At 32.1% G+C, this 27,933-nt stretch overlaps 3 protein-coding genes across 4 annotated transcripts in view; 1 reads left to right on the top strand and 2 right to left on the bottom strand.

The window, feature by feature from the left end:
• The window catches only part of LOC143080684 (general transcription factor 3C polypeptide 1-like), a 264,959-nt gene that overhangs the window by 111,371 nt on the left and 125,655 nt on the right, over window positions 1–27,933 (top strand). The window lies entirely within an intron of this gene.
• LOC143080672 (uncharacterized) lies at window positions 5,794–21,680 on the bottom strand. Its single transcript, XM_076256646.1, has 11 exons — window positions 21,541–21,680; window positions 20,874–21,017; window positions 20,139–20,282; window positions 19,404–19,547; window positions 18,795–18,950; window positions 15,141–16,650; window positions 13,123–13,246; window positions 11,930–12,053; window positions 9,971–10,089; window positions 8,497–8,692; window positions 5,794–7,125 (listed from the first exon to the last, which is right to left on the bottom strand). The coding sequence occupies exons 1-11, from the start codon at window positions 21,584–21,586 to the stop codon at window positions 6,791–6,793; spliced, it is 3,042 nt and encodes a 1,013-aa protein (XP_076112761.1). The 5' UTR covers window positions 21,587–21,680; the 3' UTR covers window positions 5,794–6,790.
• LOC143059751 (uncharacterized) lies at window positions 21,678–27,391 on the bottom strand. The gene is made up of 6 exons (XM_076233338.1): window positions 26,612–27,391; window positions 26,066–26,161; window positions 23,630–23,773; window positions 22,956–23,099; window positions 22,232–22,415; window positions 21,678–21,684 (listed from the first exon to the last, which is right to left on the bottom strand). Exons 1-6 carry the CDS (start codon window positions 26,700–26,702, stop codon window positions 21,678–21,680), a joined length of 666 nt encoding a protein of 221 aa, XP_076089453.1. The 5' UTR covers window positions 26,703–27,391.

The following is a 27,933-nucleotide window of genomic DNA, read 5'->3' on the forward strand; positions in this document are numbered from 1 at the left end:
TTACTGTTTGTCCTTGATTTTTATATCTCTCTCTCAGTCCAAGGGTCTAACTGTCATCGATTTTATAGAAACATCATTACTTTTCTGTAGATATATAACAACCCTATATAATATTTAATTAAAACTTTTGAACCTCATTTTTTTCATGTAGATTGGAGTGGTATATTATACCACAAATGGCATAATTTTTATATGTTTTTTTATATTCATTTGAACTTTCATGTGTATATATTACAATCCTATGGTTATTAAAGTTTAGATTCTGAAACTTTAAACAGACATCACTGTCTATCTTAGACCTATACCAATAAACAACCACATATGCTGGTCAGACTTGGGGTAATTGTAATTGTAATCGTTAATCAGCTGTAATTGATAACAATTTTTCAACTAATCAGTGTAGTCATTAATCAGCCAAAAAACTGATTACATGTAATCTAATTTAATCAATTACTTTTCAAAATACCCTGTAATCATGATTACTTTTTGATTACATTCTGATTACAATGAAAAAATTCTAAAAATGTGATTTTGGTCATTAAATGAACATCTTTGTTATTCATATTTGATAAATTTTTAACATGCTAAAATGGTCTGGTTACTTTAAGCACGTGTACTTCTGTAAAAAATTAACTGTTACAGTATTTAAAAGTCATCATTAGCCTAAGCAGAGACATGTAATACAATTATATACCTTTTATCTTAGTAAAAGATATTGTACATACATGTATATTCATCGTTATATCATGATTTTCATATTAATATTTGATAATTAACTGTTATATATTCAAATGGTTTATTCCTTGAATGCCAACATCCTTTGATCTACCGACAATTTACCTGTGAAATTATGTTGGCATTCGAGGAATAGGTGCAAGTAGTTGTCACAACAAAAGTGCATGCTTATCAAAACAACCATACTAATTACACAGATAGTTAATATCATAGATATAGGAAAATGTGGTATGAGTGCCAATGAGACAACTCTCAATCCAAATAACAATATAAAAAAGTAGCCTCGACTGACACCGAACAGCAAGCTATAAGGGCCCCAAAAATTAGTAATGTAAAACTATTCAAATGGGAAAACCAACAGTCTAATCTATATAAAAGAAGTTTGTGAAGTTGTTAAAAATCGTTTTTTACTGTTACTGCTAGAAAACAGCCTGAACCAACCTGATCTTCTCTGAAACTAAACTTTGAAAATTGTTGCTTCACAAAATCAACATGTGTATATTGTCAGGAAATTCAGTGTGCACAAATTCTACAATAGACTCTTTGGACTTTGAAGCTTGTATCCAATATTTTCTACAGTTGTGTGTGCTGTTATATTCTGTTTGTTGTGTTGGCAACTCATCGGAATTCTTGATACCCTATTTTATTGCTTTTCTTTAAATTTTGTAGAATTGTGAAGGATTTTCATTATTTTTTCAAGGCATAAAAACAAGAAGTATTTCGTTCAATTGAAAATTTCATAAAGTTTTTATTAATTCTTACTAATTTCCTTTTAAAAAATGATAAAAGGTTGCAATTTTATCAAATTTACTAATCATTTTTTACATTTAAATACTTACAATATCACTAAATAGTTATAAAAACACCTATTGTTTTTATATAAACATCTATTGAAATATTTGTGTTGGCGTTCAAGGAATAGGTAACATTTAAAATGTTGGCATTTGAGGAAGACACCATTCAAATAATACTTTTCTTTAACCCTGAATTATAATCTTTTGTTAATTTTTGTGATTTTTGTCAACTTTCAATTGACAGGTAGGAGACTAATTAAGGTTTGTTTTTATTGCAATTATCAATTGAGTATAGCTGTAGGGAAATATTTATGATAAGAGATCAATCAGACGGTGTCTCCCTCAAATTCCAACATTTTAAAAGTTGTATAATGGAATGTATTGTGTGACTTGGTATTGTGGGACTTACTGATGTATTGTGGGACTTCTGATGTTTTAGTTGTATAATGGAATGTATTGTGTGACTTGGTATTGTGGGACTTACTGATGTTATAGTTGTGTAATGGAATGTATTGTGTGACTTGGTATTGTGGGACTGTTGATGTTTAAGTTGTGTAATGGAATGTATTGTGTGACTTGGTATTGTGGGACTTACTGATGTTATAGTTGTGTAATGGAATGTATTGCGTGACTTGGTATTGTGGGACTTACTGATGTTATAGTTGTGTAATGGAATGTATTGTGTGACTTGGTATTGTGGGACTTAATGATGTATTGTGGGACTTCTGATGTTTTAGTTGTATAATGGAATGTATTGTGTGACTTGGTATTGTGGGACTGCTGATGATATGGTTGTGTAATGGAATGTATTGTGTGACTTGGTATTGTGGTACTGTTGATGTTTAAGTTGTATAATGAAATGTATTGTGTGACTTGGTATTGTGGGACTCAAATATAAATTCGAATATTAGTCTTCATTATATAAACATTCAGGCCAGTATTTCATATTACCCAGTATTGCCCAGTGAAACCCAGAAAAAAACCAGGGCTTTCCCAGTATTACCCACAGGGCTGGGCAATACTCATAAAACCCCGGGTTTTTGCCAACCCTGTAGAGACTTACTGATGTATTGTGGGACTGCTAATGTTATAGTTGTGTAATGGAATGTATTGTGTGACTTGGTATTGTGGGACTGACTGATGTATTGTGGGACTGCTAATGTTATAGTTGTGTAATGGAATGTATTGTGTGACTTGGTATTGTGGGACTTACTGATGTATTGTGGGACTGCTAATGTTATAGTTGTGTAATGGAATGTATTGTGTGACTTGGTATTGTCAGACTTACTGATGTATTGTGGGACTTCTGATGTTATAGTTGTATAATGGAATGTATTGTGTGACTTGGTATTGTGGGACTTACTGATGTATTGTGAGACTGCTGATCATATGGTTGTGTGATGGAATGTATTGTGGGACTTACTGATGTTTAATTTGTATAATGGAATGTATTGTGTGACTTGGTATTGTGGGACTGCTAATGTATTGTGGAACTTCTGATGTTTTAGTTGTATAATGGAATGTATTGTGTGACTTTTTTGTTTGAATTGTTTTACATTTGTCATCTTGGGGCCTGCTTACTATGCTGTATGGATTGAATGAGGTTAAATTATTAACTTCCAAGTCAATTATACATCATCAATGTTTTTGAGCTTATTTTGACAAATTTTGGGTAAAACTGGCTGCTTTAATTAATTAGTGACAGAAAAAAATCATAATCTATTTTTTTGTCAAAATTGTAGCTAATGCTCCTTTAAAGTAACCTTAACATGTAATTAGGCAAAACATTCAAAATCAACAGACCATGACTGAGGGCAGAGCAAAACAATCTTCATGGAAATGAGATGTGCTAATGCTTATACATCTGCATACCAAATATAATTTACCTAACACTAGACGAATAAAAGAAGAATGTGTCTAAGGACATGAATGCCCCCTTCAAGCTTCAAACAAACCAAAATGGGACAGACTGAAGGATGGAAAGACGGAGGTCAAGGGTAACTCTTAATGAACCCATCGCCTACGCTGGGCATAAAAATATTCTATACCAAACAACTGCATTACACTGCCTCTGCTATTTTAACTGCTATGTTGATATATTTAAATTCAATTTTTTTGTCAGTATTTATTAATGCTAGGGTCCATGGTCTTAAATAATCACTTATTATATATATATATATATTTATTTCAATAACCCCAGGCAAATATATTCAAAGGCTACTGTTAAAAAGCAACATAAAGAATACGGAACAAGCTCATAATTTTGAATTTTTCACGTTAATTTAAAAAAAATTTAGCATGAAAACCTAGAGAATGGTACAAGGAACACAGAAGTATTAGTGCCTATATTTTTTAAATTCACCATTGCAAATATTCAAAATAATTAGCTTGCTCCTCATTTCTTTATCTCTGCTATGGTCTAAGTACTGGACCCGTCTATGGATGGTTACCTCATATTCAGACTGCCTTCAATTGGTACCATGTATTATAAGAGTATACCTAAGCAAATTTTAAAAGAAACAAGTAAATTTTAAGCATTTATTGAAGATATCAATTTTTAAATGACATAATCCTTTTTATGATATAAAAAACTTAATTGAGAACATCCAGAACAAGGCCACACCAAATTGATTTATAGTAATTCAGACTTTAATGACGAAACACTAGATTGTGACTATTTAATATATTTCTCTTCTTAAAATTTAAATTTTGTGGGCACCAAAAAAAAAAAATGGTGCAAGGTTTAGTAATTAAATTAAATTATTTAAAAAAGTTAACTTTTCATGCTGTACATCTATATAGGTTTGAGGCTAGATAGTGAGTAACAATCTATAAAATTTTTAAAGGTATCATCAAAATTTAAAAGCGGAATTAAGGTTAAAATTTGTCTAACAAAAATTTGAATAAGCAATATCCAATGAACTACAAATCAATTTGGTGTGGCCTAATAACACTTCCAATTTTTATTGAAGTAATAATTTGCTTCAAAACAATTTTAAAAAAGATCTCATCATGACAAAAAGAAAAATAACTGTTCAATGTATTATTTCAATTTGTTCAAAATCAGACATTCTGCTAATGTATATTCACAAATGATTTAATGACATCCACTTTAGTGATCAATGCAAAGATGACCTTTTATGCAAATTACGACATGTAAGAATATAATAATCTGTGATCTAACAACACCAGATCATGATTTAAATAAGATTGTCAATAATTTTAAGCACAAGGAATCTGGTATCCTTTACCAAATCTATATGTATAATAAAGTAAATAAACTAGTGTTATCATTCTTTGCACACATTATCAATCAATCAATGCAAATTGCAAAGAAAGTAACATAAAAAAATCCCTTATACTTTACATCACCAATACCCACCACACAAAGTCCCACAAAACTTTCCCTTCCACATTTAAGTGGGACTTTTCTGTTTGGAACAGAAACAGTTCCTACAGAAGTTGGCAAATCCCACAATACAAAGTAAAAAATTTTCCTGTTCCTATAAAAAAGGGCAAATCTAACAATACAAAGTAAAACAAAACGTGCCTGTACAAACATAAGTAGGCAAGTCCCACAAAACTTTTCTGTTCCTAAAGAAGCAAGGCCCACTATACCGAGTCACACAAAATTAAGCTATACAAATATAAGTAAGAAAGACCTGTTCATATATAAGAAAAATAATCCCACAATACCAAGTCCCACAGTATTTTCCTACCCCACAATACAAAGTCACACAAAATGTTCCTATACAAACATAAGTAGGCAAGTCATGTTCATTAATAAGAAGGCTAACCCCACAATACAAAGTCACACAAAATGTTCCTTTACAAACACAAGTAGGCAAGTCCTGTTCATTAATAAGAAGGCTAACCCCACAATACAAAGTCACACAAAATGTTCCTTTACAAACACAAGTAGGCAAGTCCTGTTCATTAATAAGAAGGCTAACCCCACAATACAAAGTCACACAAAATGTTCCTATACAAACACAAGTAGGCAAGTCCTGTTCATTAATAAGAAGGCTAACCCCACAATACAAAGTCACACAAAATGTTCCTATACAAACACAAGTAGGCAAGTCCTGTTCATTAATAAGAAGGCTAACCCCACAATACAAAGTCACACAAAATGTTCCTATACAAACATAAGTAGGCAAGTCATATTCATTAATAAGAAGGCTAACCCCACAATACAAAGTCACACAAAATGTTCCTTTACAAACACAAGTAGGCAAGTCCTGTTCATTAATAAGAAGGCAAGTCATGTTCATTAATAAGAAGGCTAACCCCACAATACAAAGTCACACAAAATGTTCCTATACAAACATAAGTAGGCAAGTCATATTCATTAATAAGAAGGCTAACCCCACAATACAAAGTCACACAAAATGTTCCTTTACAAACACAAGTAGGCAGTCCTGTTCATATATAAGAAGGCAAGTCATGTTCATTAATAAGAAGGCTAACCCCACAATACAAAGTCACACAAAAAGTTCCTATACAAACACAAGTAGGCAAGTCCTGTTCATTAATAAGAAGGCTAACCCCACAATACAAAGTCACACAAAATGTTCCTTTACAAACACAAGTAGGCAGTCCTGTTCATTAATAAGAAGGCTAACCCCACAATACAAAGTCACACAAAATGTTCCTATACAAACATAAGTAGGCAAGTCATATTCATTAATAAGAAGGCTAACCCCACAATACAAAGTCACACAAAATGTTCCTTTACAAACACAAGTAGGCAAGTCCTGTTCATTAATAAGAAGGCTAACCCCACAATACAAAGTCACACAAAATGTTCCTCCCCACAATACAAAGTCACACAAAATGTTCCTATACAAACATAAGTAGGCAAGTCATGTTCATTAATAAGAAGGCTAACCCCACAATACAAAGTCACACAAAATGTCCCTATACAAACACAAGTAGGCAAGTCATGTTCATATATAAGTAGGCTAATCCCATTATACAAAGTCTTCCACGAGAGATATGTGTCCTTTGCCTACCTCATTTGAGAAAAAAAAATCACATTTTCTATAAAATCAATCAAAATAGCTGTTGCACATTTATAGCTGAAAAGTATCACTCAGTCTGTCATTGACATTTTAAAATCTGAACCAGTAGAAGGTTTCAAAACTTTAAATTGGGGAGCTGTAGCATTCAGTGACCTCGGGTATGTGCTACAGCTTCCAAATTTAGACTAAAAACAATAAAACAGGACATGTTAACAGTGTATCTTCATGATTACAAATTCACTTTTTGTTCATATTTGAAATTTTTTTAACGATAGTGTGGTAATCCCTTCTACATATTTGTCCCCCGTTCTCTCTACTTTTCTGAATTATTTTTAAGCACTCAGATTTTCCTGGAGTTGTCTTAACTTTCAAATGATTCCCAAAGTACTTCTTGATTTCTTCTTCTTCTTCGGTTGTCCATTTAACTCTCGTAGTTTTCTTCAAATTTTCTTTTAATAGTTTTTCCTTATGGATTACTGTTTCATCAACATCAATATCATCAGCATCATTATTAATATCATAAACATCTTGCTGTTTTTCTTCAATATTGTGATTGTCAGTCTTCAAAATATCTAAATAGAAAGTTAAGTAAACCTTCTGTTAATTTAAAATTTAATTCTCTAAAATAGTGTTTACTACAAATATTTCTTGTAACCATCCAATTATTGAATTCATCAAATTCATATTTCAGCAATGAAGGCAGAAATGCCATTTTTTGCAAGTTTGAAAAAGTTACTTTTATAAGTACACCAAACAACTTTCCTGTCAAGAAAATACACCCCTTTTTGTCTTTCAAATATAAATTAAAACATTTACTCTTTGTTCAATTTCTCTTTTTGTATAAAGTAAAAGGTTATCGTCTTGTGATCAACCTTGACTGGTTTGCTTTTTAGAACTGTGGATTTCCTTTATCACTGTACTCCTCATTCCCAATTTCCTTACAGCTTTGTTTGATGTCCTATAATTCTCATTATTAACATGTACATCTTCATCATTAACACATATTTAGCAACCATTCTTAATTAACATTCTTTTTAATTTTGGACCCATTTCCCAATTTTTGGGTCTAATTGCCTTGTAATGATGTCCAAATTGTATCAAATAGTCCATAGCTGACTATGCAGTATGGGCTTGGCTCATTGATGAAGGCCGAATGGAGTACTATAGTTGTTAATTTCTGTGTCATTTGGTCTCTTGTGAAGAGTTGTCTCATTGGCTATTACACCAAATCTTCTTTTTTATACTCATTGCTAAATTTATGAAAAATTTTAAATCTATATCAGTAGAAAGTTTGAAAACTTCCATTATGTAGGTTTTCTTTTGAAATGTGGAAGAAAAACTGCATGGTACAAAGTGTGATATAAAATGTTCTATCATAACAGTGTGTTGATACAGGACTGACATGATGTCCCACTTTACTATATAAATGAAAACAAGACATCATTGCAAGCAGAAAAGATTTCAGCTTTTGAAAATTAAAGCCTTATTGGATGTTAAGGCAATTTTACTCTACTTTTATATAATTTGTGTGTGAGATAAACAGATCATGACAAAGATGTCATGGTTTGCTTCTTGTCTCAGGTCTCATTGGTTGAATGATTTCCATCACTATTTGTTGCTGTAAACTTGCACTGTTACAGATCATTCACCTGATACAAGGAGTTGTACCATGACATTATATTTGAAGAATGCATCGTAGATGCATATTATAAGCCAAGCTGCTTTTATTAAGGATTATTTATAAATCTAATTGACCATTTTCATGGATGATTTAACATCTTAAAGGGTAACAACTCTCAAATTTCTAATGGTAAAAAAAATCTGGTTTACAAATTTAATCAAGAAATTATTGAAAGTAGGCCTGTGTATAAATTCCATAAGAATCTGTCAAATAATGAGTTGCAATATAAAAGCTAACATATTCAGATAGGTGATCTTGTTACCTGTAAAATTAACGCTGTGCAAATCTTTTCCTTTAAATTTGGATACCAAGTTCATGTCTTGTATCATCATCAATTTTCCAATTTCCACTCTCTCTACATAACCTGACAACTGTTTATAATGCTCTGTATGAACACTTTTAGTATGCCCTAAATGTTTGCAGAGCCATCCAATTTCATTTTCCTTCAAGCTAAGTACCTGAAATAAAGCAGTACTATGATATATTACAACCAAATAAATTAACTACCTGTATATATTCTGAAAGACACCTGTCAGTTAATAATTTTAATACCTTTTCACCCCAGGGAAATAGTCTTCATGAATATTTGCCCTGTGGAAATAGTATACACTTATTTTTATTATCCCAGAGACACCAACTTTTTCCAAACATGAAGGCAAGGGAAATAGTTAGTGTCAAAGGGAACAATAAACTTCCTATTGTCCAAATACTCAGTGAATTAGTGTTATGTAATACAATAAAATACAGGTCACAGCTTGATTTGACTGTGTAGGTCATATCCTGAACAGTTGGAGCAAGTATAGACACAACATTCAAGCTTGATACAGCTCTGAATTTGGATTGTGATTAAATATTTGACACAGCATAGGTTTCTGACACAGAATGTATATGGTCTAAGAACTTAGATATTTGAAATTGGACATATACCCTTTGGACTTCAAAGTGCAATTCGATAACAGAGCCCAAAATTCAAAATCTAAATACATTGTTAGATTCAGCATATCAAAGAGCCCCATATATTCAATTTTTGTTGAAATCAAACAAATGGCCGCCATGTTTTTTGACAGAACAGAAAATAAAACACAAACTTTAATCTAGATACCCCAAGGATCATTCAGCTGAAGTTTGGTTGGAATTGGTTTAATAATTTCAGAGAAGAAGATCTTTGAAATAGTTTACACCGTACAGACAGACGACAACAGACGCCAAGTGATGGCAAAGCTCACATTTCCTATAAGGTAAAAAGATGACCTTCATCTGAAGGAATGCTTGTCTGGGTCAGCAATATTTTATGAGATCCAATTTTTTGGCAGCAAATATCAGAAATTTAAGCCTTAAATCCATTTGGGTAAAATTCTTGGTTAGGTGACATGAATTATATTGTTTAATATAAAATAATGAAATAAACATGTAATATTATTGTATAGCAATATAATATTTTACACAGAACGTAACCAAAAGTTAGCATGCAATAAATTCTAATATTGCACTAGTGCAATAAATGTTCAACATTCATGACGTCATCAACGTTCAAATCTTAGTTTAAACCAATTTTTACTTTCAAATATTATATTGCTATACAATAAAAGGGTTATTGCATGAATATTGGGGAATATTGTCCCTCGTAGAACATATATTGCACTCGCAAGCTCGTGCAATATAAAATTCTACTCTGGACAATATTCCCCAATATTCATGCAATAACCCTATGGTATTATATAATAAAATGTTTCTACCTGGGAGAGAGTAGCTGTGTATTTTCTTAAAGTGACACTTGTAATACTTTCTGGTCTCTTTAGATTAAGCTTTTCACACACGTTTTTCATTGAATCGTAACTCCGTAATGGACCATCTCCTAAAATTGGACAAAAAAATCATGCTCATTAAAAATACAGTACTTATATTAGCTTCAATAACGGGATGAGATGGACATAAAGTGTGGGAAAAAATGGCAACTGGCCGTATTTAGGTATTTTTACTTTTCAAACATGAAATTACTGGCCACCAGTTGGATAACGGAATTGATCAATATAATCAAAATGTCCATTATCAAAATACCAAGCTTAATGGACTATTTCTTACAGTGGAAGTTACAAGTTTGCATGCTATGTAGGAATGGAAATGAAAATATTTTCAAGATGTTTAAACATTCCTTGTGAAAAAAGTTCTTCCCATTTTGGCTCTAGTATTCTAATCAGCAGCCAATTTCACAAAAAGTCATAAGTGTAAAATTGGTCAAAAGTTATGACATCACAGTGCTATTTTGTATTGTGACGTCATTACTTACAACCACTGGCTCTTTGAATTTAGCATTACTGTGTATTTCAACTATTTAGCCCATGACATTTAAAATTAAAACTTACTGGCCTAATAAGATTTTGACAGGTCAGGGACCACAGGACCAGTGCAAAAGTTGCAGTCTGTTTCAGGATTTTTTCTTAAATTTTATGCCATTTTACCCTATTCTAATAATAGTTAAGGCAGCAATGTTGGATAGCAGTTAGTCAATGGATATATTTCTGAATAGAAATGCTCTAATGTGGATTCATGTCAAATTTGGTTCAAATCAGCATGGTGGTTTCAAAGAAGAATATCTTTTAAAGATTACAAACACCAGGAGATGACAGATGCCAAACTGATGACTAAGCTTAAATAGAACCTTAACATAGAAGAGCCAATTTAAACCTAATTAAGACTATAATTTTTTTTTAAAGATTTTGGTTCTCAGACACTGCCCCATGCATTTTAAACAGGCGTTTTTACTTCGTGTTAAAATCAGGGAAAATATCATTTCACCATGATCATGTTCATGAACCGTTTCCAGATTATTGGTGTCTGATTCTAAGTCTATGTAAGCACTTATTCTGTATTCGTTATAATCAAAATATTTTTACAAGTAAAAATTATATAGACTCGTATGTTGGTAATGTACTATGCTTCTATAAAATGACACTTTTGGGACTGGCTAAAAAAAAAAAAATGTTGACACAGAGATATATCTCACCTGTCAGCAGAAAATTCAGAAAAAGACAATCTCATGGAAAGCAACAATTAATTCAGTTGCTCGACCATGACTCAAAGGACAGCGATCATCAAACTGAGATGTACTGATAGTAATGCAACTTTATAGAAAATATTATTGTCTATCATAAGTAGTTCCTATCAAACTAACTTAAACAGAAAACTTAACATTGAAAAGTGCTAATTGATTGAAAGTCACTAGAACATGACCTACAAAGGCAGGGCCTTGAAATAGTTGACAAACTGATATTTAATGATAGTAATGCAACTTTATATAAAAATATCGCTGATCTATCACAAGTCAAGTTCCTATCAAGCTAAAATAAGAAGAAAACTTAACATTGAAAATTGCTTATGCTTGGACCATTGACCTATTTATTGGGTAGGGCCTCAAAATAGATGTAAAACTGAGATGTACTGATAGTAATGAAACTTTTTAGAAAATATCATTGATCTACACCATGTAGTTCCTATCAAACTGACTAAAGCAGAAAACTTATTTTTGAATCAATTGCCCCAGGAAAAGCAACAGCTATGTCTCACCTTCAACAACTTTTACGTAGACAAGACAAAAAATATTTCACTCCTTTATCTAAATTAAAAAAATGGCCTGAGAACCATAACAATATTTCAAAATTATGTGACACGCTTAACATTATTTGTTTGATATTTACCTGTTGATGGAAACAGAAACTTATTTGATGGTTTTATGAACATTTTTCTGATCTCTGGATTGGCCAGATACTCCAAAGGTTTTTTGAGCTCATTTGAAATGATGACAGGAACTGGTCTGGATCTCTGCAATAGCGTTAAATATTATAAATACAGATTCTTAAATTGAAAACATATTGTCCCATGGATTATGGTATTCATCTAGATGAGATAGTTAAATTATTAAATTACCCTCTTGACGCTGACTAACCTAAGAGGGGGCCCAATCCAGTCATGCTTCAGTGATTCCCTATTTAAGCAACCAAATTTTTCCCACAAAAGGGGGGGCCCGGGCCCCCTGGATCCGCCTATGACTTTCTCAGTGAGTCTATGTGAATCATTGAAGGAAATTTGGTTTTTGATTTGTTCTGCAAAACAGTTATTCAGGACCACCATCAAGTCAATGAAATTAAAAAAAATGTCCTGTAAGTGATAGTCATGTTGTATTTTTATGAAATGAAAACTGGAGAGTTGTCTCATTCTAATGCAACATTGTTTGTAAGGTTCATTTTGATTGGATAACATCACAAATATTTCATGGCAAATTCTATGAAAATGGCACAAGCACAGATGATGTTTGACCATTTTTAAATTATGATTTAACGTTGTTTTCTGTCAGTTGCATTGTAATTGAGATAACAATATTGTATTTTAAGTTTCGATGGCATCAATTGGGGATTTGATGGTCACAAATACCCGTTTACTGACTCAGCTAAAGCGTTGCCATTAAATCCCCAATTGATGTCGTCAGAGCTTAAAATACAATACAGTTATCTCCTAATTGACAATCATCCCACATCTTCTAATTTTTATATAAATGCATAATACCATTTCAACACACAAAATCATTTCCCAAAGTGGTTAGCATGCATTATTTTTTGCCATCAGTCCTACAGAAAGTATGTTCATTGGTGGCCTTCTTGTATTTTAAACAAGGTCATCAAATTTCTTCTTTGTTTATAGTATACACCTACAGCTAGGGCATTTCAGAGAGTCATTACTGGGTATAAACTGGCCCAGCAGATTTCAGGGGAGCAGACTTTTAATGAATGCCAATAGACTTAGCTTTAGTTAAACTAAAAAGCTTTATCTATGATTATTCATAGTTATGATATTAAATGGACTGTATACTTAAAATACATTTCAAACTACTTACCTTCCCTCTTACGACCATAAGATCTTGGCTTCTGAGTAGCTCATTTTCAAGGTCTGTTAGATCTCCTATTAGACTCTCATCAACATCATTTAGATCTGTCCTTCTTATTGCATAATCTTTTAATCTGTAAAGTAGAACACGTGTTAAGATGCACATTGTACTGAATATAAAGTTCACCTCAACATTATATAGTTTTGATGATTTACATAATTTAGTAAAGAGATAACTTATAACTGGATCAAGTATTCCATGTATTCCTGGCATTCACTATTTCTGTGGTGTTTCAATAGTGGGGTTTTCTGTTAGTTACACAATTTTTGAAAAGGCCATCATTTAATAATGTCCATTTTAGATAAAATCCCATACACCAGCTACCCTAGCCCCCTGTTGCAGGTCCACCTACTTGGGGCTTGAGTTTTTGTAGAGACTTGGGGATAAATTTCATGAAGTTTGAACAAAAATGTATTTACATTTTTTTTTGGTTCTATGTAGTAAGCAAGAAACAAAAAATGTATGGTTCATACACAATTCTTTTACAATAAGATATAATCAGTCTATTCAGGTGAATATTTTTTCTCCAAATCCTGCTATTGACATATTGTGTGGAATAAAAATTATTCAAGTTTGCTACTTACTGATAATTATAATTTTTTAAGTTCAAAATACTTTTATTAACAACATTTTACTAAATTTAGCAATTTTCATAAGATAAAATACGGTATATATATTAAGATTTTGAAAAAATAAAGATAAGTTCCTGTGCTTGTTTTTGAGATATAAGCATGTGCAAAGTTAAAAGTTTTGGTGGATTATTACTGCTCTCAAAATATATTGGAGTGAGTGAGTAAGTGTTTTTTAACACCAAGCGAGTCATTATTTCAGCTATATTATGGTGAGAACAAGACTAATATGTAATATAAAAAAAGAAGTTTTGGTGTTATTGCCAATGAGACAACTCTTCACAAGCGATAAAATGACACAGAAATTAACAACTATAGGTCCCTGTAAGGCCTTCAACAATGAACAAAGCCCATACCGCATAGTCAGCTATAAAAGGCCCTGAATTGTCAAATGTGAAACAGTTCAAATGAGAAAACTAATGGCCTAGTTACAGTAATGTACAAATAAATGAATGAAAACAAATATGTAACACAGCAACAAATGACAACCACTGAATTACAGGCTCCTGACTTGGGACAGACACATACATACTAAATGGAATGCAACTGAGATCAAATACTACCCAATTACTTAATATACCAAAGGCAAGAAAAAATGCATTTAGAAGATCTTTTACATATTCTGGCCCCACTTTATGGAATAAACTTCCCAACTCCCCCCTAACCTGGGACAGTGGTGTTACAGTACAACATAAGAACGAACTATACAAATCAATTAGAATAGGTTTAACTCATCAGTTGGATACAAATAGAAAAACATTGAAAAAAAAGTGAAAGTGGCTTGTCACTTATATCCCCAAAAAAATACCAGTAGAAAAAATCGCAGACTACATTGCAAATGGCCGCAATTCCTGTTTTTGAAACTAAATAGGGACTCGACCTTTGAAAAAACATGATAATTTTAAGGATTTTGTTAACAATCTCAAAAAAAAAAATTTTTTTAAATAATTCCAAGCTACCGACCCTTTTATTTTTCAAAAATGATTTAACCGGAAACACACATTATTTTTTTTAGGCCTGACACATTATTTTTACTCCCAGCTGTTGCACTCCAGGTGAGCATGCTACCAAATAGGCCATGGAGGTGGTCAAAATGTATTTGAAAAAATTTATTGTAAAATTTTCAGAAAAAATCAAAAGTTTATTTTTGGTAAATCAAAACTGCTTTTTTTTTTAACAAAAATAGCCAGTTAATAAAAATCATTAATATCACACAAAATGCTAGGCGAAATCAAATTTGACAATAAGTACTATATTGTTTCTCTTTATAGTACTGCAGACAGTACTCACTATTGTTCGACACTATAGAAGTTTTTAACAAATGCCTTATTAAATTACCTGATAGAGTCAATCTCCCCTGAACGTCTTTTGTTATACATAAGAAGTCTTGTCTCAGTTAAGGTTGCAACTAATCGGTATGTATCAGCAGAAGCTTGAAGCTCAGTTTTTTCCAGTTGATTTATTATATACTCATTTATTTTTCGTATGTCTTCTGGAGCTGGAATCTCCCTCTCGTGAGTCAGCTTTCTAGTCGTTAACACGCTTCTTGCAATTTTTGTCACTTTCTCTGACCATTCTACCGTTATAAGTTGAAGAAGTTCTTTACATGTTTTCTTCTCTTCTTTAGAACCTGAATTTTTTACCAGGTATGCCCATTTAATATTTACCATTCTAACAAGGTCGTATTTAAGTTTGATAGCATTTGATGGTGATTTTAACTCTTCTTCATCATCTAGAAGTGGCATAGCCACTTCTAAGGCTGCTGATGCCAATTTCTCAAAGTATTCAGGTTTTAAAAACTCCCACATTGGTATTTCCATATCTGTTTCTGAAGTTTGGGCATTAGGTTTCTCACTTTGTTTTTCTGTATCATTTATTATTATACTGTCTTTGTTACTTCTCAAAATTTGAAGATAGCGACTACATAAACGCATCCTTCCTGATGCTGTGTTCTTTCTTTTAAGAATATTGTCATATGAGCGACGCAGCCATGATTCCCCCAAGCCCAAAATTATTGGGTCCTTTTGTGCAATTTTGGATGTAACATCAACTGTCATAGTAGGAAAAACTTCCTTGAGCATTAATTTTGAAACTTGTGCTACATTCAATTGGCCACTTAATATGTTTGATTCCAAAATTACAGATTTCTTGGACTGCTTTTTCTTTTCTTTATCCTTACACTTTGACTGATGCCTTCCAAGAGTGTTCTTCAACATCCATTCAAAGCAATCTGGGCATGGACCGTAGTCACTAACATTAAATGATTTAACTGGTCTTCGAGATAATAACATTTCTCCCTTCTCATCTGATACAACTTTCAAGTTGTGTCTATGGTCTCCATGTACTCTTACATAATTTTTGCTTAAATTCTTTATTTCTTTTGCATGCTTTGCCTTTACATGAATCTGAATATGTTGTACAAGTCTGTTACAAAACAAACAGGCATGATAGGAGTTGTACACTCTGTCCCCTTTCTTTCTAGGTTGATTTGATTTTTTCTCCAAAGATTTCATTACTTTTCTGACATAAATGTGTGGTTTATCATCTGCAAAAAGTTTATCACCATCAAATTCTTCTAGTGTTTCCTCATTGTCTGATAAATTGTTCATATTTTCATCAAAATGTTCATCAACAGTTGTTGCATCATTGTTTTCTTTTTTTAATTCATCTATCTGATCTACAATATCAAATGAGTTTTCTAGAACATCTGTCTGATTTATAAAATCCTTTGAGTTTTCCAGTACTATTCCTTCCAAATGTTCATCATCTAAACTGTCAAGTGCTTGAAAACTTAATTCTGGCAAATACTTCATAATCGTGTCCAGATCTTCCCATTCATTTTCAGAATCTGAAAATTAAAAATAGAATAGATAAGCTGTAATTACAAAGGTTGCCTTGTCTCCTTATTGATATAACAAAATCTTACTTACTTTGACTAAATTCCATTCATATGAAAAAGACAAAATGACCACTAAGGCCACACAAAAAAAAATAATTGTTCTTCAGATTTTTCTCAAATGAAAAAAGGGGGGCAATGTGCCAATTTTTTTTATATATAATCTGATGAAGCGAAAAAATGTTTAGGTGTCTGATATTTAAATTTACAATATAAGCCCAATAAATAGGATTCAAATGTAGAGTCCTTCCTGTTTAAATCAAATTGAAAATTCAGCAGATCTACAAACAAATTGCTTATGATTTAATGAAAGCAATGGGAGACACTTTTAATTTTGAAAAAGCCCTTACATTATAAAGAATAGCTATAATATTAAGATACCATCAATATCACTTCCAGCTTTCAGATATCGCAGATCAAATTTATTCGTTCATTGTGTAATCATACGTTTTTTGATTGAGTTAAGTCTGCCAAATGATATTTTATCGTATGTTTTTCTATGTTGTGATGTTATGCTATTGTTTCAGAAAAAGGGAGAAGGTTTGGGCCCATTAAAACGTTTAATCCCGCTGCAAATGTTTGCACCTGTCCTAAGTCAGGAATCTGATGTACAGTAGTTGTCGTTTGTTTATGTAATATATACGTGTTTCTCGTTTCTCGTTTTGTTTAAATAGATTAGACCGTTGGTTTTCCCGTTTGAATGGTTTTACACTAGTAATTTTGGGGCCCTTTATAGCTTGTTGTTCGGTGTGAGCCAAGGCTCCGTGTTGAAGGCCGTACTTTTAACCTATAATGGTTTAATTTTTAAATTGTTATTTGGATGGAGAGTTGTCTCATTGGCACTCACACCACATCTTCCTATATCTATTTGTTATTTGAGCCTATGATAAAGGGAATAAATCAAATTATTTTAATGATCTGCATGCATGTACTTCAGGGGATCCATTCCATGTAGCCATATATACTAAATTAGCCCCCACCATAAAACTAGCCCTTACCCATACCTAACACTATCCCTAGCCCTAAAACCATTTTCAGAATATTGGATGATATTGGTGTTGTTACAAACAAAGATGATGACTTTGTATTGTGTAACGATCCAGAAAGCGGTATAATTGTATTAGGATGCAAGGCTAATTTAAAGTTTCAGTGCACAATGTCAGAGAATTTTTTTGCTGTTGCTACCTAGTTAATCATTTAGTTGTTATATATCAATAAAATTGGTGCAATTAGATGATTATCTTATTGGGGCAAATGATACCTATAGTTTTGAAAATTAGGTGGCGCAATTAAGTTGTGGCGCAATTAAGTTACTTTTTGGCGCAAAAAGATATCGCCCATATATTGTACATAACATATTGTTTAATAAAATTTTGATTAAATGTAATGTGTAATTTAATTAATTACTTTAGTAAAGTAATTGTAATTTAATTAATTATATTTCAAAAATTGTGTAATGTGTAATTTAATTAATTACATTCCAATGTAATTGACCCCAAGTCTGGTTTGTATAATAAAGAGACAAATAATTTTCTATTTAGGAACTTCTCACTGTTGTCCTACTTTTCTGCAAACTTGTAGGATTAGGGAAATAACTTGCTGCAAGGTGTTATTTTTTAGTCAACATTGGCAACAAATGAACACATTTTTCAAAACGTCATTGTTATTTTAATTTACAGCTTCAAAAAGTTTATAAAGAATTGCTTCCTTTTTGGTGTCACTAGAGTGTTTGTAAACAAAGGACAAATCAACTTTGTCATTCATGACCCTAATCAATTTAGAAATGGAAGAGTATTTTTGATAATTATCTCCATTTTAAGAATCTTGTGAATGCTTGTGTAGCATATTTTTAACATTCATTTCTGTGCTTACTATTTGCTTGACCATAATTACTCCAAAAAAGTTACTTCAATGCTATAGTCTGTGACTTAAAATTCATGATTCACATTTCTTTAAGGGGGTACAATTTTCAAAAAAATTTAAAAACCTTTAAATATTAACAAATTGTGTCCTTCATGGCAATTAGTATTATATTACTGTCATTTTTAGGATGATCATGCCTTAATGTATATGTGACAAACACATTTAAGCTATACCTGGTATACTTTCCTCTTCCCATGGCATATAGTCTGGATCTTTTATTTGATCATCATCTGATACATCATTAACCACTATTTCTGTGTTTTTGATTTCAGAATTAACACTACTACAATCTCCTTTTATACCAGATAATCCATCTTCACTTTCATGATCTGTAAAAAAAATAAAAAACATATTTTAGTTTTATCTTTATTATAAAAATTGGGATTTAAATTTTTTTTTTATTAAAGAAGGATTAATTTTAAAAAAAATTACAAAATTTTAGGAAAGCACAATTTCAGAAATTGTATAGCAAAACTGAAGCATCAGCAGTCCCACAATGCATCAGTACTTACCACAATACATCAGTACATCTGGCAATACCAAGTTACATAATACATTCCTTTAAACAACTTAAAACTTCAAAATTCCAAGATGCATCAGTAACTCCAGCAATACCAAAGAATTTGTAAAACTTTCAATACGACTTTCACAGAATAGCTAAGGAGGACTTGCAGATACTCCACATAGACCCTCCAATCATGAATATTATATACTCCCCCCCCCCCATTTATCATATGCATACCTAGATTTTGTATAAAACTGTAATACAATTGGTATTATACCTTTTTTAATCAGTTTAGTATTATCCTGGAGAATCTGTTCAACCATCTCATCATCATTCCCCACTATTTCTGTATTTTCTAATTCAGAATTGACACTACTACAGTCTCCTTTTATACCAGATAATCCATCTGCACTTTCATGATCTGTAAAAAAAAAAAAAAAAACATATTTTAGTTTTATTTATGTTATAAAAATTGGGATTTAAATTCTTTTTTCTTATTAAAGAAGAATTAATTTCAAAAAAATAACAAAATTTTAGGAAAGCACAATTTCAGAAATTGTATAGCAAAACTGAAGCATCAGCAGTCCCACAATGCATCAGTACCTCCCACAATACACATGATACATCAGTACATCCCACAATGCATCAGTAAGTCCCACAATGCATCAGTACATCCCACAATACACATGATACATCAGTACATCCCACAATGCATCAGTACGTCCCACAATACATCCAGCAATACCAAGTTACATAATACATTCCTTTAAACAACTTAAAACTTCAGCAGTCCTACAATGTGTCAGTAAATTCCAAGATGCATCAGTAACTCCAGCAATACCAAAGAATTTGTAAAACTTTCAATACGACTTTCACAGAATAACTAAGGAGGACTTGTAGATACTGGACACAGACCCTCCAATCATGAATATTATATACTCCCCCCCCCCCCCCCATTTATCATATGCATACCTAGATTTTGTATAAAACTGTAATACAATTGGTATTATACCTTTTTTAATCAGTTTAGTATTATCCTGGAGAATCTGTTCAACCATCTCATCATCATTCCCCACTATTTCTGTATTTTCTAATTCAGAATTGACACTACTACAGTCTCCTTTTATACCAGATAATCCATCTGCACTTTCATGATCTGTAAAAAAAAAAAAAAAAACATATTTTAGTTTTATTTATGTTATAAAAATTGGGATTTAAATTCTTTTTTCTTATTAAAGAAGAATTAATTTCAAAAAAATAACAAAATTTTAGGAAAGCACAATTTCAGAAATTGTATAGCAAAACTGAAGCATCAGCAGTCCCACAATGCATCAGTACCTCCCACAATACACATGATACATCAGTACATCCCACAATGCATCAGTAAGTCCCACAATGCATCAGTACATCCCACAATACACATGATACATCAGTACATCCCACAATGCATCAGTACGTCCCACAATACATCCAGCAATACCAAGTTACATAATACATTCCTTTAAACAACTTAAAACTTCAGCAGTCCTACAATGTGTCAGTAAATTCCAAGATGCATCAGTAACTCCAGCAATACCAAAGAATTTGTAAAACTTTCAATACGACTTTCACAGAATAGCTAAGGAGGACTTGTAGATACTGGACACAGACCCTCCAATCATGAATATTATATACTCCCCCCCCCCCCCCCATTTATCATATGCATACCTAGATTTTGTATAAAACTGTAATACAATTGGTATTATACCTTTTTTAATCAGTTTAGTATTATCCTGGAGAATCTGTTCAACCATATCATCATCATTCCCCACTATTTCTGTATTTTCTAATTCAGAATTGACACTACTACAGTCTCCTTTTATACCAGATAATCCATGCGCACTTTCATGATCTGTAAAAAAAAAATAAAAAACATATTTTAGTTTTATTTATGTTATAAAAATTGGGATTTAAATTCTTTTTTTTATTAAAGAAGAATTAATTTTAAAAAAATAACAAAATTTTAGGAAAGCACAATTTCAGAAATTGTATAGCAAAACTGAAGCATCAGCAGTCCCACAATGCATCAGTACGTCCCACAATACACATGATACATCAGTACATCCCACAATGCATCAGTAAGTCCCACAATACATCCAGCAATACCAAGTTACATAATACATTCCTTTAAACAACTTAAAACTTTAGAAGTCCCACAATGTGTCAGTAAATTCCAAGATGCATCAGTAACTCCAGCAATACCAAAGAATTTGTAAAACTTTCAATACGACTTTCACAGAATAGCTAAGGAGGACTTGTAGATACTCGACACAGACCCTCCAATCCTGAATATTATATATTATATACCCCCCCCCCCTCTTTATCATATGCATACCTAGATTTTGTATAAAACTGTAATACAATTGGTATTATACCTTTTTTAATCAGTTTAGTATTATCCTGGAGAATCTGTTCAACCATCTCATCATCATTCCCCACTATTTCTGTATTTTCTAATTCAGAATTGACACTACTACAGTCTCCTTTTATACCAGATAATCCATGCGCACTTTCATGATCTGTAAAAAAAAAATAAAAAACATATTTTAGTTTTATTTATGTTATAAAAATTGGGATTTAAATTCTTTTTTCTTAATAAAGAAGAATTAATTTCAAAAAAATAACAAAATTTTAGGAAAGCACAATTTCAGAAATTGTATAGCAAAACTGAAGCATCAGCAGTCCCACAATGCATCAGTACATCCCACAATACACATGATACATCAGTACATCCCACAATGCATCAGTAAGTCCCACAATGCATCAGTACCTCCCACAATACACATGATACATCAGTACATCCCACAATGCATCAGTACATCCCACAATACATCCAGCAATACCAAGTTACATAATACATTCCTTTAAACAACTTAAAACTTCAGCAGTCCCACAATGTGTCAGTAAATTCCAAGATGCATCAGTAACTCCAGCAATACCAAAGAATTTGTAAAACTTTCAATACGACTTTCACAGAATAGCTAAGGAGGACTTGTAGATACTGGACACAGACCCTCCAATCCTGAATATTATATACTCCCCCCCCCCCATTTATCATATGCATACCTAGATTTTGTATAAAACTGTAATACAATTGGTATTATACCTTTTATAATCAGTTTAGTATTATCCTGGAGAATCTGTTCAACCATCTCATCATCATTCCCCACTATTTCTGTATTTTCTAATTCAGAATTGACACTACTACAGTCTCCTTTTATACCAGATAATCCATCTGCACTTTCATGATCTGTAAAAAAAAAATAAAAAACATATTTTAGTTTTATTTATGTTATAAAAATTGGGATTTAAATTCTTTTTTCTTATTAAAGAAGAATTAATTTTAAAAAAATAACAAAATTTAAGAAAGCACAATTTCAGAAATTGTATAGCAAAACTGTAGCATCAGAAGTCCCACAATGCATCAGTACATCCCACAATACACATGATACATCAGTACATCCCACAACACATCAGTACATCCCACAACGCATCAGTACGTCCCAAAATACATCCAGCAATACCAATTTACATAATACATTCCTTTAAACAACTTAAAACTTTAGAAGTCCCACAATGTGTCAGTAAATTCCAAGATGCATCAGTAACTCCAGCAATACCAAAGAATTTGTAAAACTTTCAATACGACTTTCACAGAATAGCTAAGGAGGACTTGTAGATACTGGACACAGACCCTCCAATCATGAATATTATATACTCCCCCCCCCCCCCCATTTATCATATGCATACCTAGATTTTGTATAAAACTGTAATACAATTGGTATTATACCTTTTTTAATCAGTTTAGTATTATCCTGGAGAATCTGTTCAACCATCTCATCATCATTCCCCACTATTTCTGTATTTTCTAATTCAGAATTGACACTACTACAGTCTCCTTTTATACCAGATAATCCATCTGCACTTTCATGATCTGTAAAAAAAAATAAAAAACATATTTTAGTTTTATTTATGTTATAAAATTGGGATTTAAATTCTTTTTTCTTATTAAAGAAGAATTAATTTAAAAAAAATAACAAAATTTTAGGAAAGCACAATTTCAGAAATTGTATAGCAAAACTGAAGCATCAGCAGTCCCACAATGCATCAGTACATCCCACAATACACATGATACATCAGTACATTCCACAATGCATCAGTACGTCCCACAATACATCCAGCAATACCAAGTTACATAATACATTCCTTTAAACAACTTAAAACTTTAGAAGTCCCACAATGTGTCAGTAAATTCCAAGATGCATCAGTAACTCCAGCAATACCAAAGAATTTGTAAAACTTTCAATACGACTTTCACAGAATAGCTAAGGAGGACTTGTAGATACTGGACACAGACCCTCCAATCATGAATACTATATACTCCCCCCCCCCCCCCCCCCCCCTTCCATTTATCATATGCATACCTAGATTTTGTATAAAACTGTAATACAATTGGTATTATACCTTTTTTAATCAGTTTAGTATTATTCTGGAGAATCTGTTCAACCATCTCATCATCATTCCCCACTATTTCTGTATTTTCTAATTCAGAATTGACACTACTACAGTCTCCTTTTATACCAGATAATCCATCTGCACTTTCCTGATCTGTAAAAAAAAATAAAAAACATATTTTAGTTTTATTTATGTTATAAAAATTGGGATTTATAAAAAAAAAATTATTAATGAAGGATTAAATACACCTTATCGCTATTTCCGCTTGACCCAAGAATCTGTTCCGCTTGAACTTTTGACGTCATACAACAATCTCTTTTCCATTGTGGCGTCAGATATTTTCTATTATGACGTCAAAATTTTACGGGAACTTGTGTGATTTCCAGTAATGGCGGACAAATAGCGATAAGGTGTATTAAAAATCAAAGTGCTGGAAAGCACCACTTGAAGATTGCAACTGTAGTTGCGCATAATTTTAAAATTTATCCAAGCAATGTTTTTTTATGTTTTATTAATAACAACAGTGAATGTATTCCTTTCTCCTGATATGTTGAATAATTGCCTATTTACCAAAATAGTTGATATAGCTCATTTACTGTTCCCTGAACATGTTCCTTTTCATGCCCACAAGAGTATGAACGCAAATTTTTTGAGGTCATATAAAAATTGGCTGTATCATCAACTCTCCTGCTATGCAAGGCATCAAATGTATGCCTTTCTTTTGCTTGAGATGAAATATTAGGAATAAAGTGCCTACCTCCATTAAAATAAATATGAATTTTGCATATCATGAATTATTTCTAAGGCCACTTTTTTTTTATTAGTTGGTTTACGGGATTCTTCTTAAAAAAGGAAGGGTAGGAGGTCGAAAAAAAAATAAAAATAAAAATAATGAAAAAATATAGGGTAGGAGGTCGAAAAAAAAATAAAAATAAAAATTGGAATTAATGCTGGTTTTTTTTAACCAAAAATGGAGAGAAACAACAAACAATGACATTACTCTATATAATAGTGTATTATACTAACAATGTATGCAGATCGTTTCATAATTTGGTATTAATTCTTGCTGTTTTATTTTAAATTAAATGTGTTACAAGGAGTCAAATGTCAATGTAGATTGATGAAAGAAGATATATATATTAAATGTCCCTGATGAAAGGGAAGTGTTTTATCCAATTGCATTTCTCTTTGTTCTGTGTATTTATTTATCAAATTTAGATCAGGGAGTGACAAAATTCCTCATAACACAATACAATTTTATTGAGGAAATACCATATGCGCTCTGCAGGTCATATGCCTTCATATGTGGTACATGAAAACATGTCCTTTTTAGGCTTTTTATGCTATTTTACACTGCTATAAGTATTAGCTTATATCTCGAAGTGTCCTGTGATTGTCCCTTTTTATAAATGTTGAAGTGATTTTAATTGTCCTGCATTCTATGACAGTAATACATGTTCTGATTTTGTGTTGGGATATTGTTCACCATACCCCATCTCTGTTCCATTAAATCTTAATGGGTACCGTGGGAAGGTATTTATATAATAAGGCCAATTAATGACACCCATCCCTGGCAGCAAGTTAAAAGATCCTTCCCTTTAGTGACGTCTGGCAAGGCTATTTAAAAACAAATCTGGGATGCCAGGAAGCCTTGCCAGACGTCATAATTATTTGGACTAGTACCTGTAATGGAACTAAAACAGCCCCTTTCAACGGGTCTCAGACTTTCTGATCAACACTTGAACCAAAGTTGACCCGCCGTCAACCTCACTGACTGTCTGAAACAGGGATTCAAACACGGGCACTTGTTTCTATCCATAGGAAGGTCGACTATCCATATAAATAGAACTTCTAGAAACAAGTGCCTGTGGGTTCAAACTAGCGATGGTCCGACCTTTTAAACCAAAATACCCAAACGATCTCAAAAATAATTTTCATTTTTATTATTCATGACTGCGATGTTCAATTTGTTCAACCGCTAGATTTACACCGAAAATCTCCAACAATTAATGGGTAAATCTAAGTACGTAGTCTTTAGTCTTTACAAGTACGTATTGTAAAATCGTATCTGGTCCTCCATTTTCAACTGGTTCCTTTTCACCGCATTAGATCATGATGAAACGTTGACTGAACAGGGAACCGCCTTTCAACTGGTTCCTTTTCACCACATTAGATCATGATGAAACGTTGACCGAACAGGGAACCGCACAGGATTTTCGAATCCGACTGGGTATTCCGACTGGAAGAAGAAAGACCGATCTTTTTTTTATCATGTTTTTATTTTTATTTGTACTTCTTCAAACAGAAAAGGGTCGGCGGAATTAAAAAAAATCTTCAAAATCGTTTTTATTTTTATTTCAATATCGTGAAATACAGGGTCGGCGGATCCGTAAACCAACTAATAAAAAAAAAGTGGCCTAAACAATAGTCAAACAATTTACAAACCTCCTTCATCCAACTTTTTTTTCTTTTGTTCTTTTATCTTGATTCTGCTCAATTTTCTTTTTCTTTTTCCCTTTCCTGGTGCTTTCTCTGTACATGCTGTATAACAAAAACAAAGCGGTCCTAATTCTGTCCTTATATACATTTACAAATTTGTTGACCCACAGGATCCTTTATTTATTGGACATTCAGGCAGATGTGGATCCTCACAAACATGTTAAACCCCACCACATTCTTTATATGCCTGTTCCAAGTCAGGAGCAATTAGTTTAGTGGTTGTTGTTGGTTCATGTCATCATATTAATTCAATTGTTTTGTCATAAAATAGGCCGTTAGTTTTCTCAATTGAATTATTTCACATTTTTCATGTAAGGGCCTTTTATAGCTGACTATATGGTATGGATTTTCCTCATTATTGAATGCCATACAGTTGCCTTTAGCTATAATGGCTTACATCCACTTCATTTGAGCACTAGTGGATTGTTGTCTCATTGGTAATCACACCACATCTCCTTCGTCTTATAAAATTTGTAAAGCAGATGAAATTACCTGAATATTCCTTCAGTACCCATCTGCAATCTTCTAAAAATTCTGCTAATGTATCTTTCATTTTTTTCTTTTTCAGAATATCTAAAATCATAAATGTAAATTAATGCTATAATTATTGTTGTCTTGAAAATCAAACATACCTGGCCAAACATGGATCTAAATAAAATAAAAGAAATATGCATAATACGACTGAATTGCAGTGATCTTTTTGTGGTATACATGTCTGGTGCAGAAAGAGAGAGACAACATACAATTTAAAACAGTTTCACAGACTTTTTAAAACTTTTAATAATTATAACTTTTGAACATTAACTGAGTCATAACATCTGAATAATCCAAGATGATTTATATTACATGTCAGTAAAAACAATGTCATGAATATGTATAATACATTAAACTAATACGAACTGAAATGCATATTTTTTTATAAGGGAGCTAACTCTGTTGTCTGCAGTCAGTAATTTAACATGGTTTTAGAGGAGCTGACCAAAAAGTACAGGACAAGGTACCACAGGAAGTTATTGGCCCCTTAGAAAATGTAGACGCCAAACATCTGCAGATTTGTAAAATATATTGAAATAATATAGTACAGGTTAACTTTCACTAGACAAGTAGCATTGCAACTACTATAAAGTGAGAACTGCAGTTTTAGTTTGTTTTTTATTGCTGATTTGGATGGAAATGTAGAAGTTTTTCAGCAACTTTTTATTCATTTCTGAAGAATTTAGACATATATAGACTGGTAGTGTTTCTGTTGTTACTTTAACAACTTTAGATATTCAAACTATTAAAGTTTATCAACATTTTCCTAGTCTAGTCAACATTGTTGGAAGACACATATTTGAAATAGCTGTTTTAAGTTTAAAAATAGGTTTTACTGCATTTTCTGACAAAACAAATCAAATTTAAAAAGGTCAATGTATCAAATTCTGGAAAAAATAAAAGAGTTATCAAAACATTAAAAGATCCATCATATTACTACAATAATGAATATCAAAATTCAGTGCATTAAGGGAGCAAAAAAAGCATTTTATTGAACCTTGTCCTTCTACAGAGAACATTAAATGAGCTGAGTCGGATAGAAATCGACCCTTATGCAAATAAATATTCAAACATCTATTAACTAATTTTGAGTTGACAAAAATTTATATGCAAAGTCTGTAACTGTTTGAAAATTGACGCAATATACAAATACCCTCAAATCAGACCAACATCCATCTTTAATTCCGCATTTGAATGTCACAAAATCAAGCAAAGTATTAGCAATGTACATGTATACGTGGACTTGCATTAGGTCGATTTCTATCCGATGCAGCTCAAAG

This window comes from Mytilus galloprovincialis, chromosome 1, assembly GCF_965363235.1.
Source record: "Mytilus galloprovincialis chromosome 1, xbMytGall1.hap1.1, whole genome shotgun sequence".
NCBI lineage: Eukaryota > Metazoa > Mollusca > Bivalvia > Mytilida > Mytilidae > Mytilus > Mytilus galloprovincialis.

Bases quoted from the DNA above. Each gene is read 5' to 3' on its own strand.
- LOC143080672 (XM_076256646.1), bottom strand. From the start codon at position 21,586: ATGGTTGAACAGATTCTCCAGGATAATACTAAACTGATTAAAAAAG. The intron at 21,018-21,540 runs GTATAATACCAA...TTTTTTTTACAG, and splicing joins TACTAAACTGATTAAAAAAG to ATCATGAAAGTGCGCATGGA. The intron at 16,651-18,794 runs GTATAGCTTAAA...TTTAATTTTCAG, and splicing joins GGAAGAGGAAAGTATACCAG to ATTCTGAAAATGAATGGGAA.
- LOC143059751 (XM_076233338.1), bottom strand. From the start codon at position 26,702: ATGATTTTAGATATTCTGAAAAAGAAAAAAATGAAAGATACATTAGCA. The intron at 23,774-26,065 runs GTTTGTAAATTG...TTTTTTTTACAG, and splicing joins AAAAAAGTTGGATGAAGGAG to ATCAGGAAAGTGCAGATGGA. The intron at 23,100-23,629 runs GTATAATACCAA...TTTTTTTTACAG, and splicing joins TACTAAACTGATTAAAAAAG to ATCATGAAAGTGCAGATGGA.